Source organism: Morus notabilis, unplaced genomic scaffold (assembly GCF_000414095.1).
Source record: "Morus notabilis unplaced genomic scaffold, ASM41409v2 Scaffold895, whole genome shotgun sequence".
In the NCBI taxonomy this organism is placed as follows: Eukaryota; Viridiplantae; Streptophyta; class Magnoliopsida; order Rosales; family Moraceae; genus Morus; species Morus notabilis.
The window spans coordinates 15,395-34,523 of record NW_010366500.1 but is presented as its reverse complement, the minus strand read 5'-3'; the positions used below and the strand labels follow the sequence as shown (position 1 = coordinate 34,523).

The 19,129-nt window shown below is 31.9% G+C and overlaps 1 protein-coding gene and 1 long non-coding RNA gene across 2 annotated transcripts; both read left to right on the top strand.

The window, feature by feature from the left end:
• The first annotated feature begins 4,987 nt into the window (after window positions 1-4,987).
• Window positions 4,988-6,346, top strand: LOC112093977. Its single transcript, XR_002903296.1, has 2 exons — window positions 4,988-5,162; window positions 6,184-6,346. It is a non-coding gene; the product is annotated as an uncharacterized LOC112093977 (long non-coding RNA).
• Window positions 6,347-18,190: 11,844 nt separating this feature from the next.
• Window positions 18,191-18,783, top strand: LOC112093976. Its single transcript, XM_024173689.1, has 2 exons — window positions 18,191-18,505; window positions 18,631-18,783. The coding sequence occupies exons 1-2, from the start codon at window positions 18,191-18,193 to the stop codon at window positions 18,781-18,783; spliced, it is 468 nt and encodes a 155-aa protein (XP_024029457.1).
• The last annotated feature ends 346 nt before the right edge of the window (window positions 18,784-19,129 follow it).

Sequence of the window (19,129 nt, the reverse complement as noted above, 5' to 3'; positions counted from 1 at the left end):
ACAATCAAAGTAAGAATATGTCGCATGTGGACAAACAATGATTTCATTACAGGACGCCTGTAAGCCTTGATTGTATTTTGGTTGATGAAGAGGTAATAATTTCTATAAATTTTTTATTACAATTATCTTAAATACATATTTATTGTATTTGAATAACAATATATTTATTTTTTTACAGCATGAAGCAATACAATGATCAATTAGATCACGTGATTCCGACATCATATCTCAAAAAATCCTGCAAGGCAACATATACATCATTAACAACTTTTATGTTGCTGCAAATAAACCAACATATAAAGTTGTTCCACACAATGCAATGATTCAATTTGCACGTGCAACATCTTTTGTTCCTATTGTAGACGAAGCATCACCAATTCCATTCCATAAATTTTACTTCACTGATTTTGATCAGCTACAACAAAGAGTTCATACTACTGAACTTTTAACAGGTAATATACAATATTACTTTAAATACAATACCACATTTTATTTTTAAATCTATTTTTTTCCTTTTATATTAGATGTTATTGGAGTTATAACAAGTATCCAAGCACTGGAACATATAGATATCAACAGCAGACCAACAACATGACGAACTATTATGATACAAAATATAAGGTACATAAATTTTCCACACATTTTATTTTACTTTCAATAAAAAAAAAATCCCTAAAAAAATTAAAAGAAAATGTATCATCATCATTTTAAATATCTATTTCTAAATGTTGGAACATTTTTTTTTTACTTTTCCAACAGAAATGAACAGCTTCAGGTTACCTTATGGGGACATAAAGCAGACCAATTTGAAGAAAATATTATCAAATCACTTCAAGCTCCCCTTGTAGCAGTTTTCGCCGCAATGTTGGTCAAACAATATCTGGGTATGTTTCACATCACTTTATTATTATTATTAAACATATTAATATAAAATATATATCATTATATTAATAATATTGATGTTTATATCTTAGGCAATCCATATGTTTCTAGCACTTCTGCAACAATTTTTTACATCAATCTAGATACTCCTGAAACTGCTACATTGAAAACAAGATAAAATTTTTACTATAGAATATATCTCTATATATATTATTTACAGTACAAGCTTAAATATTTTATTATTTTTTATATCATCAATTTATTACATACACGCAGATTCTCTCAGCAGAGCCAAGAAATAGAATTCCTACTAGCACCAAAAATACCAATCCAATCCATTGAAGAACAAAGAATGAAAAACAGGAAAACCATAACTGAATTACAAACATTAGATCCTGAAATCAATCTGGTTAGTATTATTAAATATTATCCTCTTTTGTTTTTCTTTTATTTTAAAATTTCAACTAATTAATATTCTCTTACATATACAGTCCACACGATTCACAGTACGAGCTACAATAACAGGAATCTCAACAAATCAAGGCTGGTGTTACAACTCTTGCTCCACCTGCTACCAACAATTAAAGCAATCAAGAATTGGTTGGTGGTGCGATAGTCATGGTCATATCAAGACAATGCCATCTCCATGGTAAATCACCATATTTATAAAACATTTTATATTTATATTTATTCTCATCAATTACAATAAATTATTTATCACATTTATTAACTTTGAATATATATATATATATATATTATAGGTACAAATTAAATATCGAAATTGAAGATAATAGTGGAGATATGAATATTACTATATTTGGCATAGCAGCACAAGCACTGATTAAAAGGCCATGTTCTACACTAACCATTGACGAAGGATATACTGATCCATATGTAATTCCACCAGTCATCGATTTGCTCCGTGGACAGACAAAAATCTTCCAAATCTACTTTCAACAAAGGGGCTACCAAATATCAGTTGTTGCATCCAAAATATTTGAAGATAGTCAATCTCCTTTACCACCAAAAAGTATGCCAACAACATCAATTCCTGATACAAAAAGGTAAGTCAAACTTATCAATATATATTTAATATATAAATACAATTTTTAATAATCATAAATAAATCTGTAAAATAATTTTTTTGTCTTCATTTCAGTCATGAACAAACAAGTCCATCACTTACAATGACAATCAATCCACAAACTCCAATTCCCAAAAGAGCAGGCGAAAGGTAAAACATATTTACTATAAAAATTATTCTAAACATTTCTAAATCTACATCTAAATAATTATTTCTAATTTCAGCTGATCAAAATTAAAAGAACATTCTACAAAACGCCAAAAGAAAAGGTAATAAAAATTTTTTTACATCTTCTATCATGCATTATCTATATAAATACTTTGTCAATCTCCTTATATATTGTATTGACTTTTTATGATTTCTTAACGTTTTTATCTTGCAGTTAAAAAATACAGGGCATTGGATTTCATAGGCATTACTCTATTGCAGTATATATATGTCTATATGTGCATATAAATATATTTCCAACTACTATAGTATATCTATATATATTTAGAACTATGTTTGTAATATTAATAGACGTTTTACATATATACATATCTTTGTAACTATGTTTAGAATAATATAAACTCTTTTATATGATACAACATGAAAATCCGCAGCAACGGTTTTGATGCTTAAAGTAAATGAACAGTGAATTACCAGCTTTGTCCTTACTTTCTGATGCTTAATTTTTTTAATACCCATTGTGTCCTGTTATGTTATTTTACGTTTTTGCCCTTGATTTTTCCTCATTGTCTGGCTTAGTTCTAGGGGCATTTTTGTCATTGACTTTTTAATGTTGATTTTTCCTGCCTTCTCTCTCCCTTGGTCTTTGTGTCTTCTGGAGCCTTCTAACGTTTCCTCATCTTTGTGTCTTCTTCATTTTTTTTCCGCCCCAATTGCTTCTCTCTTGATTTGGTGATTGTGGCTGGTTCTTTGATTCCATTGGGCCACAAGTGAACGTCCATGGTTTATGGGATATTTGTTGTGGGTTCTTTGATTTTTTTCTTGCAGGATTTTGGCTTGATTTTTGGATGCTTTTTTGCTTTGTTTTGCTGTTTTCGCCTAATTTTTGGATGCTTTTTTTGCTTCGTTTTGCTGCAGGTTTATTGAAAATTTTTCTTGCATGTTTCTTTCTTGGTCTGATTTGCTCATTTAGTTTGGTTTCCCCTTTATGTTTTTGTCGATTTTCCCCTTTATTTTTTTGTCGAGTCCATGTTCTGCTCATTTCTGCGTTTTTCTCTTTTTTTTTCCTTTTTTTGGTTGGGTTTTGTCTTTGTTGGTTTGATTTGCTCATTTAATTTACTTTTCCCTCTATTCTTGGTCGACTCAATGTTATGTTTTTTTCTTTTCATTTTTTTTCTTTTTTTGATTTTTGTTTCAGTGGCTGGTTTCTTTTGTCATTGGCATGCTTCAAGAGATATATATATATATATATATATTTTGCTTTTATTTTGGTGGTTTTTCCTTTCTTTTTGTTTGCTATTCACTTTTGTCATTGATCTATTTCAGGAGATAAATTTGTGCAGAAAGAAGGTTCTATGAGCGTCTTTTGATATTCTTTGTTGCTGACTTCACCTGATATACAGGTAAATATCGATTTTTTTGCTTTGGATTGATTAATTTGTTGATCTGTGATATTTAGACTTCTGATTTGGCTACCTAGGTTGATGATTTGTACCCAAATTGTTGCAGACGCATTTACTTAGGTTGATGATCTGTACCTTAAACATAGATTCTTTTGTTTTGGATTGATTAATTTGTTGATCTGTGATATTTAGACTGCTGATTTGGCTGCCTAAATTGATGATCTGTACCCATATTGTTGCAGACACATTAACTGCTTAGGTTGATGATCTGTACCCATATTATTGCAGAGACATTAAATGAACTATTTCTTTTTTTTTCTTTATCGTTAGTTAATTCCTGAAATTTGTGAAAAATCTGAAAAAAAAAAATTGAAAGCTTTTCCTTTTTGTTTTTTTTCCTTTTTTTTCCCTTTTTTTTCTATTTCCTAAACTCATTATTATTTATCTATTATTTGGTTTTTGCTTAGTATACATGTACGTTGCTTCTGCCACCTGATTAAGCAATCTTACTTCCTTAATTCTTACAAACCGACTTTGTTGTGCTACGTGTCCTCTTATAAATCATGTACTGTTGAAATTTTTTCCCTCATTTACTGTTTATAAATGCTACTGCTATATTAGCATTTTGTTATCTATCTGTCCCTTGCTCTCCCGGTAACTTTGCTTTGTCTCCTTCATATTTCATCTCACGTTATTTACTACTCTGCTACATTTTCAATCATTGATTGCTCTTTCTATTCATGTTCTTCTCCCTTGCGCTTAACTTTTAATCCTTTGCATTTCATCTTCGATCATTTATTACTCTGCTTTAATCCTACTCATTTACTACTCCAACTTCCTGCCTTTGTATTTGCTCACTTTCTTTGCTGATTTTTGACTGGTAGCTATTTCATATTTAAGGCAGCGTTTATAGTGCTCCAGGTATTACTTATAACCTTTGCCTATAGCCATTCACTATTTGCTAATCTATGTCTACTTTTTTCTTCTATTCTCTTTTCTTTATATCGTAATTATGATTGGGATGGATTTTGACATCTTGAACTTTATATAAACAATCCCAAAACAACTGTGATTGGGTTTATCTCACTTCCTCTTCCTATTCCTTGTAAAGCCAAGAATTGGAACCTGTCCAATTTAGAAAGAGAAAGGCATTCTTGGTTGTTTGTGTAAGTGAATGTTGCTCCATCTACAGGTAAATCCACCAACTGAATTTAGCTTCCAGGTTGATTTCAGTACCACTTATTTCATCCTAATTTTTTGATGACTTTAACTTAGTTTGGTGTATTGGTCCTTTTTTCCTGTTGGTGTCAGGATTTTATCTTAGTTTTGATTCTTTATTGTTCTATTCTTATTATTTTAGATAGGAAACTGTCTTTATATCATCTTTCTCCTCCTTTTTTTACTTGCTCTAACATTTTTTACTTTTTGGCTTTATTGTTCTATTCTTATTATTTGAGTTAGGAAACTGTCTTCATATCATCTTTCTTCTCCCTTTTTACTTGCTCTAACATTTTTGGCCTTTTCGTTTCATCTTGGCATATTTACTACTCATTCTTTTGAGCTGGCTCTGCCTGATTTCTATTTCATTGGCTCATATTCACTATTTCTGGCAATATTCGTTACAGGTACTTTCACTAACTCTTGCCCATATTCTCTTCATTATCACATACGCATATATCTGTACACATTTTTGCTTAATATATTTAACCCTTACTTGGTTTTGTATATGACAATGATACTTACAATTAAATTTGATCTCTTGACCGCTTTGTAGTCGGTCCAAAATTTGTTGACAAGAAATGCCCCTTACTCATATTGAGCAAAATGATTTAAATGTTTTTCCTTTTTTTTCTTTTTCTTCTTCTTCCTCTTCTATAGTATGTGGCAATGATGATGATCAGTTTTGGCCTATTCAATTTCGTCTAATGTGTTCAAAAATTGCTGTGAACAAATCTATCTTATTTGAATTTCAATTTTTTCTTTTCTTTTGACTAAAATAGTTTAAATCTTTCTCTTTTTCTTTTTCTTTTGTTCTCCTTTTTTTCTCCTCCGGAAAATTTAAGAGCATTTTCACTTGATTTAAGTTTTATCTATTTCTATTTACTAAATTCTTCCATATTATTTCTCTTATCATTTTACAAATTTGATTTCCAATACAGCAACAGTATCACCTCCCCTGTTTTGGTGTTCATTTTTTTGTTTGTATACAAAAAATGTTTTGAACTTAAATATATTTTTCCTAATCGTTTCTTTGATTAGCTTTATATATAAAAAATCATTTTTCTTCTCAATATCTGAGCCACAATTAGACAAAGCTTTGTGTTTGTTTCTTTGTTTGTATATAATTTGATCTGACCAAGGAGCATCACGTTGGCTTTGAAGCAGCTGCATGGTACTGGCATTTTGTAGATGTGATTTGGTTATTCCTATTTTTCTCCAATACAGCAACAGTAACACCTCCCCTGTTTTGGTGTTCATTTTTTTGTTTGTATACAAAAAACGTTTTGAACTTAAATATATTTTTTCTAATCGTTTCTTTGATTAGTTTTATATATAAAAAATTGTTTTTCCTCTCAATATCTGAGCCACAATTAGACAAAGCTTTATGTTTGTTTCTTTGTTTGTATATAATTTGATCTTACCAAGGAGCATCACATTGGCTTGAAGCAACTGCATGGTACTGGCATTTTGTAGATGTGATTTGGTTATTCCTATTTGTCTTTATCTATTGGTGGGGAGGTATATGAAGGAACGAAAGAGTGGACCATATTATTTCTCTTATCATTTTACAAATTTGATTTCCAATACAGCAACAGTATCACCTCCCCTATTTTGGTGTTCATTATTTCGTCCAATATACAACTCTTTATTCTTGGGCTTTTACTATTTTTGTTTTAACTATTTAAGCCGAAGTCTATTTTTGTAATAGGATCTGATTAGATAGAACAAAATCGTTTCTTTGATTAGACAAAGTTTTATGTTTGTTTCTTTGTTTGTATATAACTTGATTTACGTATATTTTTCATTTTATTAATCTATCTTTTATATAATTGTATTGAGTATTATTAATTTCAGTTTTTTGTCATCGTAAATACATGTGATTATTATATATTTTTTTATTATTTTATTTAGATTACATCACAGTAAGAAATATGTAATGTAATAAATTTATTGCTTCAATTAATTACTAATCAATCACTATGACTCAATTTTTTTGATATGTATGAAAAAAATCCGATTGAATAATATTAGAAAATTAGTTGCTGGATTATTTAGTACTAACTTTAATATAATAGTTAATTGTTTCTTTAAATAGATTATAAAATCAGTTACAGTTACATTACTTAGGCAAATAATTTTATATTTTCTTTATAATTGCTGAAGCAATTTTGCGTTTAATAATATAATAAAAAACGTTAAGTTGAATTTATATAAAAATTTCAGATATTAAATTAACTCTTTATAAACAAATAAAATTTTGATAGTTTTTAGCTTAAGATAGAAATTTAAATTATAAACTTATATTACTTACTGCAAACTAATATTTTCCTGCCTTTATTAACAGCCAAAATAATATCATATTGTATTGAACAAATGGATAAAACAAAGATTGGAAAAAAATGATCATGATCAAATCAGCATATGCATCGTATTATTTCAGAGGTGGATTGAGGTTCCAAGAACGTGATTAAAAAATACTGAAACCAAATCAATCAAAATAGCGGATCGTATCAATGACTTCTTGATGCAATGTTGATTTCTTCGCAGTCTCTAAATAATATCATGTCACTCCCGTTAACATATGACAATAGTAATGAATAACGTAAATTTCCTAATTTCCTTATCTATAGTAATTATTATATTTTAGCAATTAAAACTCCTCTTTATAATAATAAAATTAACTCCTTATATGTTGCTTCCATAATCACTATTGATTTTCTTTTATAGGTACTATCAATATTTATATTGATTTTGGAGATTGTTCTTGCACCTGTTAATATTGTGGTGCTCTATTCTGGTTTAATGAACGAATAAAAAATAGTAATCCTCCTACATTTAATCTTTGTTGTAGAAATGACACAATAAAATTGCCTTTACTTAGACAAACACCTGTTGTATTAAATGAATTACTTAATTATCATGGAGGTCTAATGAGTAGACATTTCTGAAGAAATATACGAACATATAATTCTATGTTTGCATTTACATCCATCGGAACAAACATAGAAACAAATACAATAAATTCTGATGGTCCATATATTTTCAAAATAAGTGGACAAGTGCATCATCTTATTGGATCTCTATTATCAGTTAATAATAATCGTCTAAGATTTGCACAACTTTATATATATGATATAGAAAATGAAATTAAAAATTGATTATCATCATTCTCATTTGATGATCAATCACATAATTTCAGCAGATTAATAATTGAAAGTCTTATTAAAATGCTAGATAATACAAATGTATTAGTCAAAATGTTTCGAATGATAAGAGATAGATATAAAGAATATGATATACCATACATGAAATTGAGACTTATAAGCCGAAGAAACACCGATAGTAGCCAATATGAATTGCCAACCTCGAATGATATAGGTGGCCAAATAGTCGGCGATATCGGTGAATATGAACAAGGAAGAGATATAATAATTCAAGACAAAACGGATACTTTACAAAGAATTACTAAATTACATCCATCTTATATGGCCTTACAATACCCTCTATTATTTCCCTATGGCGAAGACGGTTTTAGAACAGATCTGAAAATAATTACACATAACACAAATAATAAATCTACAAGAAAGAATTTCTATGCGAGAATTTTATTGCTATCAACTGCAAGAATGCAAATTTCAGGGTAATACTCTTTTTAGAGGAGGGAGACTATTCCAACAATATATAGTTGATGCATATGCCTCTATAGAAGAAGATCGTCTAGACTATATTAGAAAAAATCAAAAAATTTGAGATCTAAAATTTATCAAGGAATTCAGGATGCTATAACGAGAGGAGATACAAATGCACAAGCAATAGGAAAAAAAATTATTCTTCCTTCCAGTCACACTGGAAGTCCAAGATATATGATTCAAAACTATCAAGATGCAATGGCAATTTGTAGATTCTATGGAAATCCTGATTTATTCATAACATTTACATGTAATCTAAAATGGCCTGAAATTACTAAAGCTTTAGCAAAAATACCTGGACAAAAACCTAAAGACAGGCCATATATCATTACAAGAATTTTTAAAATGAAATTGGACCACTTTTTATCAGTTATTAAAAATGAGAAAATCTTTGGCACAATCATAGCAGGTTAGTAAACATTTTCAAAATTTTCTGAATTTTATGAATACAAATAGAAGTTATTGATCATTTTCTTTTTTCCCATTTAATCAAAATTTAACCAATTTTCTCTTATTTTTCCCTATTCATTTTGTAGATCTATATGTTGTTGAATTTCAAAAACGGGGGTTGCCACATTCTCACTTCTTGTTTTGGCTACAGCCTGATCAAAAATTGCGTGAGCCATCACAAATAGATAAATATATCTCTGCAGAAATACTAGATCCAGAAAAGAATTTATTAGAGCATAATGTTGTTGCTGAATTTATGATTCATGGACCATGTGGTATGGCTAAAACAAATGCTCCATGCATGAAAAATTCACAATGCTCAAAAAAGTTCCCAAGACAATTAAGAAATGAAACAATTATCCAAGAGAATGGAATTGTAGATTATAAACGAAGAAATATAGTTTTTTATGTACAAAAAGAAGGCATAAAATTAGATAATGGATACGTAGTTCCCTACAATAAAGACCTATGCATGAAATTTCATGCTCACATCAATGTAGAAATTTGTGCACAATCTATGCTTATAAAATATTTATTTAAATATTTAACAAAAGGACCTGATAGAATAAGAGCTGTTATAGAAGACAACATATGTACAGAAAAATCTGGACAAATTATTTATCAAGAAGTCGATGAAATAAAAAATTATATTAATTGTAGATATATAACGCCATATGAAACAATGTGGCGTTTATATGAATATCCTATACATCATAGAAATCCTGTTGTTCAACGATTATCAATACATTTACCAAAATCGCAAAATGTAACATTTCATTCAAATCAACACCTCAATAACGTAATAAGACAACCTGGCATTCATAAAACAACTCTTACTGAATGGATGGAAACTAATAAACATGATATCAATGCTAGAGAATTAACTTATATTGAATTTCAAAGTAAATATGTTTGGAATAATAAATACAAATATTGGTCCCCAAGACAAGCAGGACATACAATTGGATGAACCTTTTATATACATCCAAATATTGGAGAATTATACTATTTAAAACTATTACTAAATCATCGAAAAGCAATAACTAATTATGAAGAACTTCGAACAGTTGATAATATTATATATCCAACAAACCAAGCCGCCTGCTATGCACTAGGCTTATTAGGAAATGATAGAGAATGGGATGAATCAATATCAGAAGCTGCATTTTCGTCAACATCAATCCAATTACGACTACTATTTGTCACAATTTTACTATTTTGTAATGTAAATAATCCGATCAAATTATTTGAAAAACATTGGAAACTTATGACAGATGATATCATGCATAAAATTAAAACATTATTTAATAATCCAAATTTTCAAATACTCGAAATTGAATTATACAATTTTGTACTATATGAATTAGAAAAATCATTAAATATAAATTCATCAACTTTAACACATTTCAATTTACCACTTCTGACTAGATCATTAATAGAAGATTTAAATAATAAACTACTACGAGAAGAACTAAATTATGACACAAATGAATTAAAACATCAAAATACTGTATTAGTACAAAACTTGTATAATGAACAAAGATTTATTTACGAAGAAATTTTAAAATCACTCAATAATAAAAAAGACAATATCTTTTTCATCTATGGTCATGGTGGAACTGGAAACACATATCTATGAAATGCAATCATCACAAAGATTAGATCAAATAATAAAATAATTCTCGCTGTTGCATCTTCTGGAATAGCATCACTATTATTACCTAAGGGAAGAACTGCTCATTCCTGCTTCCGAATACCATTATCAATAGATAAATTTTCCACCTGTCACATAAAAAAGAAACTCAATTAGCAAAATTAATTGAAAAAACACCACTTATACTATGGGACGAAGCACCAATGACTAACAAATATTGCTTTGAGGCAGTAGACAAAACACTTCAAGATTTGAAGAATAATTTTGAACAACCATTCGGTGGCATGACTATTGTACTAGGCAGCGATTTCAGACAAATTTTGCCAGTAATTCCTACCGGAACAAAAGAAACCATAATTGATGCAACAATAAATAATTCTTATCTATGGCCATATTTCAGAGTACTAATATTAACAGAAAATATGCGCTTAAAACGCTATAACATTACTGAAGCAGAAAAGAAAGAAATCACAAAATTTTCAAATTGGATATTAGACATAGGAAATGGCACTGCTAAAGGAATAAAAGACCTAGAAAATGAAGATGCTACTTGGAGAAAAATACCAAAAAAAATATAGTACATTATGAATCAGATCCAATTGAAAAAATTTCATCATTAATCTATGATAACTTTAATTATTACTTTAATGATATTGAATATTTGAAACAACGTGCAATAGTAATGCCTAAAAATAAAATAGCTGACGATATTAATAATCATATGCTATCCTTGGTACCAACTGAATTAAAAACTATAGTTATGATACAATTATGTCATCATCAGAAAACATAGATGAACTTAATCTTTTATATCCTAAAGAATTTTTACACACCTTAAATTTCAACGGTATACCACCACATGAATTAAATCTTAAGGTTGGAACGCCAATCATGTTATTAAGAAATCTAAATCAATCCATTGGATTATGTAATGGAAGAAGACTTATTATAACACAACTAACAAATAAAATTATAGAAGGACAAATAATAAACTCAAACAATATTAATGAAAAATTTTATATTTCAAGAATAGAAATAACGATACATGAATCTATATGGCCATTTACATTAAAAATATGACAATTTCCCGTAAAAATTTGTTATGCAATGACAATAAACAAAAGCCAAGGACAATCGTTAAATAAAGTAGGACTATACTTGGAAAACAAAATTTTTACCCATGGCCAACTATACGTTGCTTTATCAAGAGCAACAACCCCAAAAGGATTACATATACTATTACACAATTCGATTAATAAATATCCAAATCACATTAAAAATGTAGTCTGCAAAGAAATTGTACAAAACATTACACAAGAATATTGATCATAACATAGAAATATGTATAATACCAAATTCTTTACAGTATTAATACACCTCTTTCACTATAATTCACATACCGATACAATAGAGTAATTTATTCATATACTAAACATTTATTCATTACTTTTGACAATTAAGAAAAATGACTATACCTATTCGTGCATTAAGACTAAATAAAGTGTACATCACTATCATAGTAATAATCTCCAGATTATGAACGAACAACAACCTTACTACAAGACATTTAATAAATCTTGATTGCATCTTAATTGACAAAGAAGTAACAACTTTTATAAATACTAAATTGCATACTATTTGATACAGTACTAAACATTGTAATATAACCAACTTTTTAATCTTTCCTATCTACAACATAAAGCAATACAAGGATCGATATAGGCACGAGATTCAAATATCATTTGTTAAAATAAATAGAACAGGGCAAGATATAAAATATTGGTAATTTCTTTGTTGCCTAAAATAAACCAACATATTAGTACATCAAAATTATTATTAATATATCAACATATTTATAATACTTTTTATTTACCGAATAACAGATGTTATTAAAGTCATCAAAAGTATCCAAGCAATTGAGAAGACAAACAGATGACAGAGCCATCTAGAGAACGACCAAAAATCAGGTAATATCACTATTTCTAAATTTTTTATTTTAATTTTCCTAATAATTATACTAATATTTTCAAAAAAATTTATTTTGCAGCTACAGCTCCAAAGAACCATCAAAAAAAGAAAAGTAAAAAATGTAATGTAATATACAAACCTTTTTACTAGACCTTTTTAGTAGACCTTTAAACAAATACATATGTATATATGTATGTATATGTATGTACATATAAATTAATACTGTAATGTAAAAACTCATGATTTTCTCTATAATATAACAATCTTTCCCGAAGCAATGCGCGGGCAAAAAAAACTAGTATATATAGAGATGAGAAAAGTAACTTATAATACACATTTCATACATGATAGGAATTATAGAAAAATACACTATAATCACCAATCAAGAATAATAGGACCACAATAAAAACCAAGTTGTTTCCAAAATAGTAATTGTATATAAAAAAGTTAGTTGGGCAAAATCGGAAAGTCAATGTTCAAAGAACAATAACTTTCTGACCTCCTTTAGTAAAATTGTCACGACCCCAAAGATGGGACCGTGATTATTAGAGTTTAATTAAAGAAAATTAATTTAATTAAACTGGATTGTTTAACAAAAATCACAAAAATAATTACATAAATATCAATATATTTTGTTCCGGAGACTTTCTTTTACAAATAATATCAAAACAGTCCACAAATTTAAACTTTACACATATTTAATTAAACTGGATTGTTTAACAAAAATCACAAAAATAAATACATAAATATCAATAAATTTTACTCCGGAGACTTTCTTTTACAAATAATATCAAAACAGTCCACAAATTTAAACTTTACACATCTCAAGGATAATGTCGACCAATACAGATCATATACAAATATACAGTACAACTTTACAATTTAAAAATTGTAAATTCAGAATAAACTAACCACTTCGAATCTCGCGCCTTCAATCTATTGGCATCCACTTGCCATGCTGTAAATCTAAACTGCTAACTCTGGAGGGAGCTTAAAACAATGAAAATAGAGGAAAAGTGAGCGAAAGGCCCAGTAGGATGTATTTTAAGAAAACTTTATAAACAAGTAAATAAATGAATGAGTAAGTAAATAAAGATATTCAGTTCCAACACAACAGTCGGAACCTAACATCCTTTTTTCTGAAAGGAAGTATAAACCTTAAATTCCGTATTACAGGCATCAGCAAGTAATTTATACTATGATAAATTACTTACACAACCACAAGCACAAGTCTTAACACCACCGTAGTGGCCCGGTCCGGATTTCGGGTCCTGCCCCCAAGGATACGATATCCATATCCTATCTAGACCATCAGCAGGCTTACCAATTCGCAAGATATCTTATCTTAAGAGAAATATTCATTAAAATTCTAAAATAGTTAATTATGATTCCAATAGCTAAATTCAAGCTATTGTGTTTAAAATACTTTACTCTATCAATATGTCCTTTCTTTAAAACATTTGTAAGGCCAAAAACTCTTTTAAACAGGCTATCAAACAAAAGGACAAGAAATCCTACCTCTTGGCAATTTAGTCTACGGGTAACTTCACGATGTTTAAATGTCTATTCTTAAAGCTCCATAGCTCACTCTGAACCTCAATGAATCCATTCAATTCACCTCAATCTGCGTGTACAGTACCAGTAGACTTTTTAATGGAGTCGAATTCGCACAAACGGAGGTCACCGTTGTGTTCAGCACATTAAAACGAGTTAGGATATGGTCTCAAATCTTTGATCGGACATCGGGAACCTCAAGAACTAAGACTCGTCAGAATCTGGCCACTAGTGGCAGTGGCAGCGGAGGTTGCCGGAGCATATTTCTGCGGCGGACTTAGGTGCTACCCCCCCTAAGTCGACCCTTCTGAGTTCAATGGTGTGGTCAATTTCACAAAATTATGACTCTAACTACACAGATCGGGACATCCAACTTTAAAGATTTTCGGTGACTTAGTTCTTGTCTCTCCGACTATGGAATCTCAAAATTGGTTGATCGCTTTTATTACCCATGATCTTCTGATCATTTAGACACCAAAATCATAATGATCTAACAGTTGGATCATCGGAACCACCCTCCACCCAAATGGCAGTGGCGGAGAGCTCCAATCTCTGGCAAATGGTGGTGGAACCTCAAAATTAAGTTAGGTTTTTGTTCAAAGTCCAGTTCTAAGTTTAACGAGCCCAACGGTGTCGCTCACGATGACCAGAAAGGCATAGTTCAGGGAGGGGTGATGGTGGCCAAATTTTGTAGCTCCCGCGAGAATCGAGGGATGCCGCTGGTTGAGCTTTCTTCATCTCTTCGAGCTGAGTCCATAGGGACCGGAATCACTCCGATCGGAGGTCAGACGACAAAGTTACGATGGGAGAAGTTTTGGTGGTTTTCAAAACTTTGGCCGGTGATTACGGCTGATTCCGACGGAGTTAGAGGTCGTGCAACATGTCAACGTGCTCAGCTCGTCGAGATCTTTACAACGAGCTAGGAGGTGTAAAAAACGGACACCAAAATCGTCATCGGGGTGTTTAGCTGGCGTGTAGAAAGATACCGATTTACACCCCTAGCCGGCGTGGATAGAGGAAAGGAAAGAGAGAGTGAGCGTGGAAGAGAGAGAGAAGGAGAGAAAAAAGGAGGAAAAAGAAAGAAAAAGGAAAAAAAAAGAAAGGAAAATAGGTTTGGACTTTATGTGCAAATTTGATAATTAGACTTCAAAATTCAATTTGAATAGAGTATGGAATGACCCATTATTCATGTTCTAAAAAATAAGTTACCGACACTTTAAAACTGTTCGGGGGACAGCAGTGTCAATTTCAACACAATCCTTTTTAAAAGGAAAGGTCCTTACGTGATAATTATAATTAAAATTCTTTCACTGATCTCAGATTAATTAACACTAACCATCAAATTAAATTAATTAATCTCAATTAATTTAACCGGATGTTACACCCCACCCCCTTAAAGAAATTCTGTCATCGGAATTAAAACAAAACCTGGGTAGCGGTTAAACTTGCGAAAACAACAACAATGAAATGCAAGAAAATGAACAATGTTACCAATTTCATTACTTTGCGACTCCTCGTGATTTCTTGCATGATCACGGCTTTTCGTATATTAACGAGGTGAATTATCATCTTTATACACATATCCAAACTCTCAACAAGAAGGGTTATACAAAGTTATATAATTATTGAACAAGAATTATCACGAACGTGATTCTTATACAGTACTCAAAAGGTTCTAGATTCTTAACATCTAGCCAAGCACCTTAAGCTAAGTGTTTAGGGAATTCCTTCACTTAATCAGACTCAGATTATCTAAAAGAATCATTCAATTCGCTCAGTTCTTTATTCTCACATCTGGGCTGATTTGACGTATGTTATGAAAACACGTGCAAACCGTATTACATGTCTCCAAAAGGTAGAAAACCGATTCCTAATGAAAATAGACATCTAGGACTTTCCAATGAGTTATTACATGCTATATTTTAAATATTATAAGCCTTTCAGACACATCAAGCAAGAAATTTAGGGCATGTTCGTTTACTTCAGCTTACTCGAGAAAGCCCACTCGAGTGCTGAAAGTAAGCCCAAGTTCACGTTCGGTTGTGCAAAACTCGAATTGGAACTCAAAAATTAATTCGAGTTAGCAACCAATTTTTGAGTTCAACTTCCCCCTGCCACTTGAGTTACTTCTTTGCACTTCTACAATGCAGATTCCTGACCCTTGCTGAAGCTTGCTTTCAGCTCTTCTTTCTACACTGCAAATCACGTGGTTCTCCTGTTAGCGAGATTCGAAATCGTTTGACCATAGTTGCTGGGTCTACTCCTTCAACGTTCATTCGATTTCTGAAGCCCTCAATCCATTGCGCTATTTTCCCCCAATCTCCAGATTTCAAAATCGTCACCCACACCATCGACCCCCTTCCACATGTTTTGTGTCCCCTTTCCTCTACCATTGTCATCGTTTGTTACCCTTTCAAAATGGGGAAATTTGTTGGGACTTCGTCGGTGCGGCGACCTCGGTGGGTAAACCTCCTACGTCGATGTAGAGGCAATAGTGCACGCCGAAAAACTCTCCAGCCGAGACATCAAACCTACTCCCCCTACCTCTCTCATCGCCGGTACCTCAGACTTGCTAACCCTTCCTTGCATTTAGGGAATCTCCAAGGGAACCAAATCTCCTCCTCCATAGGCTTAAATTCGGTAAGTTTTTTCCAAAACCTTTGATGGAAAATATTTATGGTGATTTCGGTTTCTAGATCCAATTCCAAGCACTAGTATTGGTGAATTCACATGTTCTTCTTCTGGGAAAAAAAAATTGGCATTTCTAGTGAATTTTTTTGGTGATTTCCGCCTCTAGACTTCATCGGATCACTTGTATTTTGGAACCCCTTTTTGTTAGTTTCTGGAAAAAAACCAGAAACTGTTTCCAGATGGCATCTCGGTGAAAGCCTATGTTCGTATTATGGAAAAAAACCTTGGCATTTCTGGTGATTTTTTCATGCGCTTTCAGCCTCTATACTTCATCGGAGCACTAGTATGTTGGAACCCCTTTTTGTTAGTTTCTGGAAAAAAAACCATAAACTGTTTCTAGTGATTTCTCTTCTAGATTGCATTCTGAGAACAGTTTCTAGATGGCATTTTTACCTATGTTCGTATTGTGGAAGAAAACATTTGCTGTTCTGGTGATTTTTTTGGTGCTTTCAGCCTCTATACTTCATCGGGGCACTAGTATGTTGGAACCCCTTTTTGTTAGTTTCTGGAAAAAAAAAACCATAAATTGTTTCTAGTGCTTTCTCTTCTAGATTGCATTCTGAGAACAGTTTCTATATGGCATTTTTGCCTATGTTCGTATTGTGGAAAAAAACAGTTGCTGTTCTGGTGATTTTTTTGGTGCTTTCAGCCTCTATACTTCATCGGGGCACTAGTATGTTGGAACCCCTTTTTGTTCAGTTTCTGAAAAAAAAAACCAGAAACTGTTTCCGGTGATTTCAGCCTCTAGACTTCATCAAACGCTGTGAAGTTTATGTGCATACCTGCTAGGTTAGCTATATTACGAACCTTGTTCATCTGTTAAGAATGTTCTCTATACAATGCATCGTTCTATACTTACATTTTATTTGGCCTCACTTTTGAATATTGTTCTCATATGTACATTTGTAAACCCTGCTGTACAGTTTCTGGAAAAAAACCAGAAACTGTTTCTGGTTTTTTTAGTTTCTAGATTGCAATTCACCGTGGCTATGAGGATGTAATTGTATTTAATGGCCTAGTCCCTTATGTCGAGTGATATTCTGTGGCTGGTTAATGGTTGGTTGCCGGTTTATCCCATTACTCTTCGTTGGTATGGTTGCTTTCATTCACTTTGAATGCCTTGCTTGAGCAATATGCCGGCGTTATCTAAACCTTTGGCAGCATATTGGTTGCCGGTTTATGCATAAACTCATGGCATAATGTTCGTTTAGTTCGGGTTTAAAGTGTATGGGAAAGCTACCACTAGGATTAATTGAACATAAACCTTGGTAGCCTAATTGTCCTAGCCTTGGATAATGCTCCATAATAGGACGATGATTGGCCTTTACACAAATCTGAGCATCCTTCCAACATCTGAGCTCATTAAATGAATTTTGTATGCTATGTACATACGTATTGCTGGCATTATGGTATTGTCAATACATAGATGGCGAGAAGGAGAGATAGAGATGTAAATTGGAGCCCAGAAGCTGAGGAACAACTGCTTAGATGTCTAGGTGAGTTCAATTTATTGAACTCTGTCGATACCACCCCTCACCGAGACAAATACACACAATGGGCGGCGGAGCTAAGTGAGCATTTTATCGTCCCCCTAACTTGGGACAAAGTCAAACAAAAAGCCAGTAGACTGAAGAAAACGTTTGATGCTGAGTTTCTACTTTGTACTGCCACCGGACTTGGATGGGATCCGATTCAAAAGAAACCCACTTGCACTGACGAGTATTGGCAACAATTTATCAGTGTAAGTTTCTAATAGTATATGTCATTTACAAGATGGCGTCCATTTGTTAGACATTCATGTCATTTTTCATTTTAGAATATAATGGAAGCTTTGTTTTGTATTAATATTTGTTGCTCCATTTACAGATCCATCCCGAGGTTGAAAGGGCGAGAAAGAAGCCCTTGTTGGATTACGATTTATATTATTACGCGTTCACCAATACTCGGGCAAATGGGGCCTTTGAGTATGGTCAGGATGATGCTCCACCACAACATAAGTCTGGTAGCCCCATTGAGTGAGGAACAACCAGTTTCAATGACGATGATGATGTTCCCCCTACAGATAGGAGAAATTGCATGCACAGAGAAAGCCGCGGACAACATACACACTCACCATCGTGAGTGGTACGTAGACGATCAAGTCGTAGCTCTCGTAGAGCGTCACCTAGCTATATGGAGCGTGCCGTGGATCACCTCGTTAATTCGATAGAAACAAGCAGTCGGTCTCGAGGTATAAATGCATCTGCGAACATGTCGGTTCAAATTGAAAACGTTCAGGATCAATGCATGGATTTATTGGCAACGTTGGACATCTCCCAAGAATAGTATCTCTTCATGTTCAACTTCATGACTATGGAGCCTAGAT

Coding starts and splice junctions, on each gene's coding strand:
- LOC112093976 (XM_024173689.1), top strand. CDS start 18,191: ATGGCGAGAAGGAGAGATAGAGATGTAAATTGGAGCCCAGAAGCTGAG. Junction 18,506..18,630: donor ATTGGCAACAATTTATCAGT/GTAAGTTTCTAA, acceptor CTCCATTTACAG/ATCCATCCCGAGGTTGAAAG.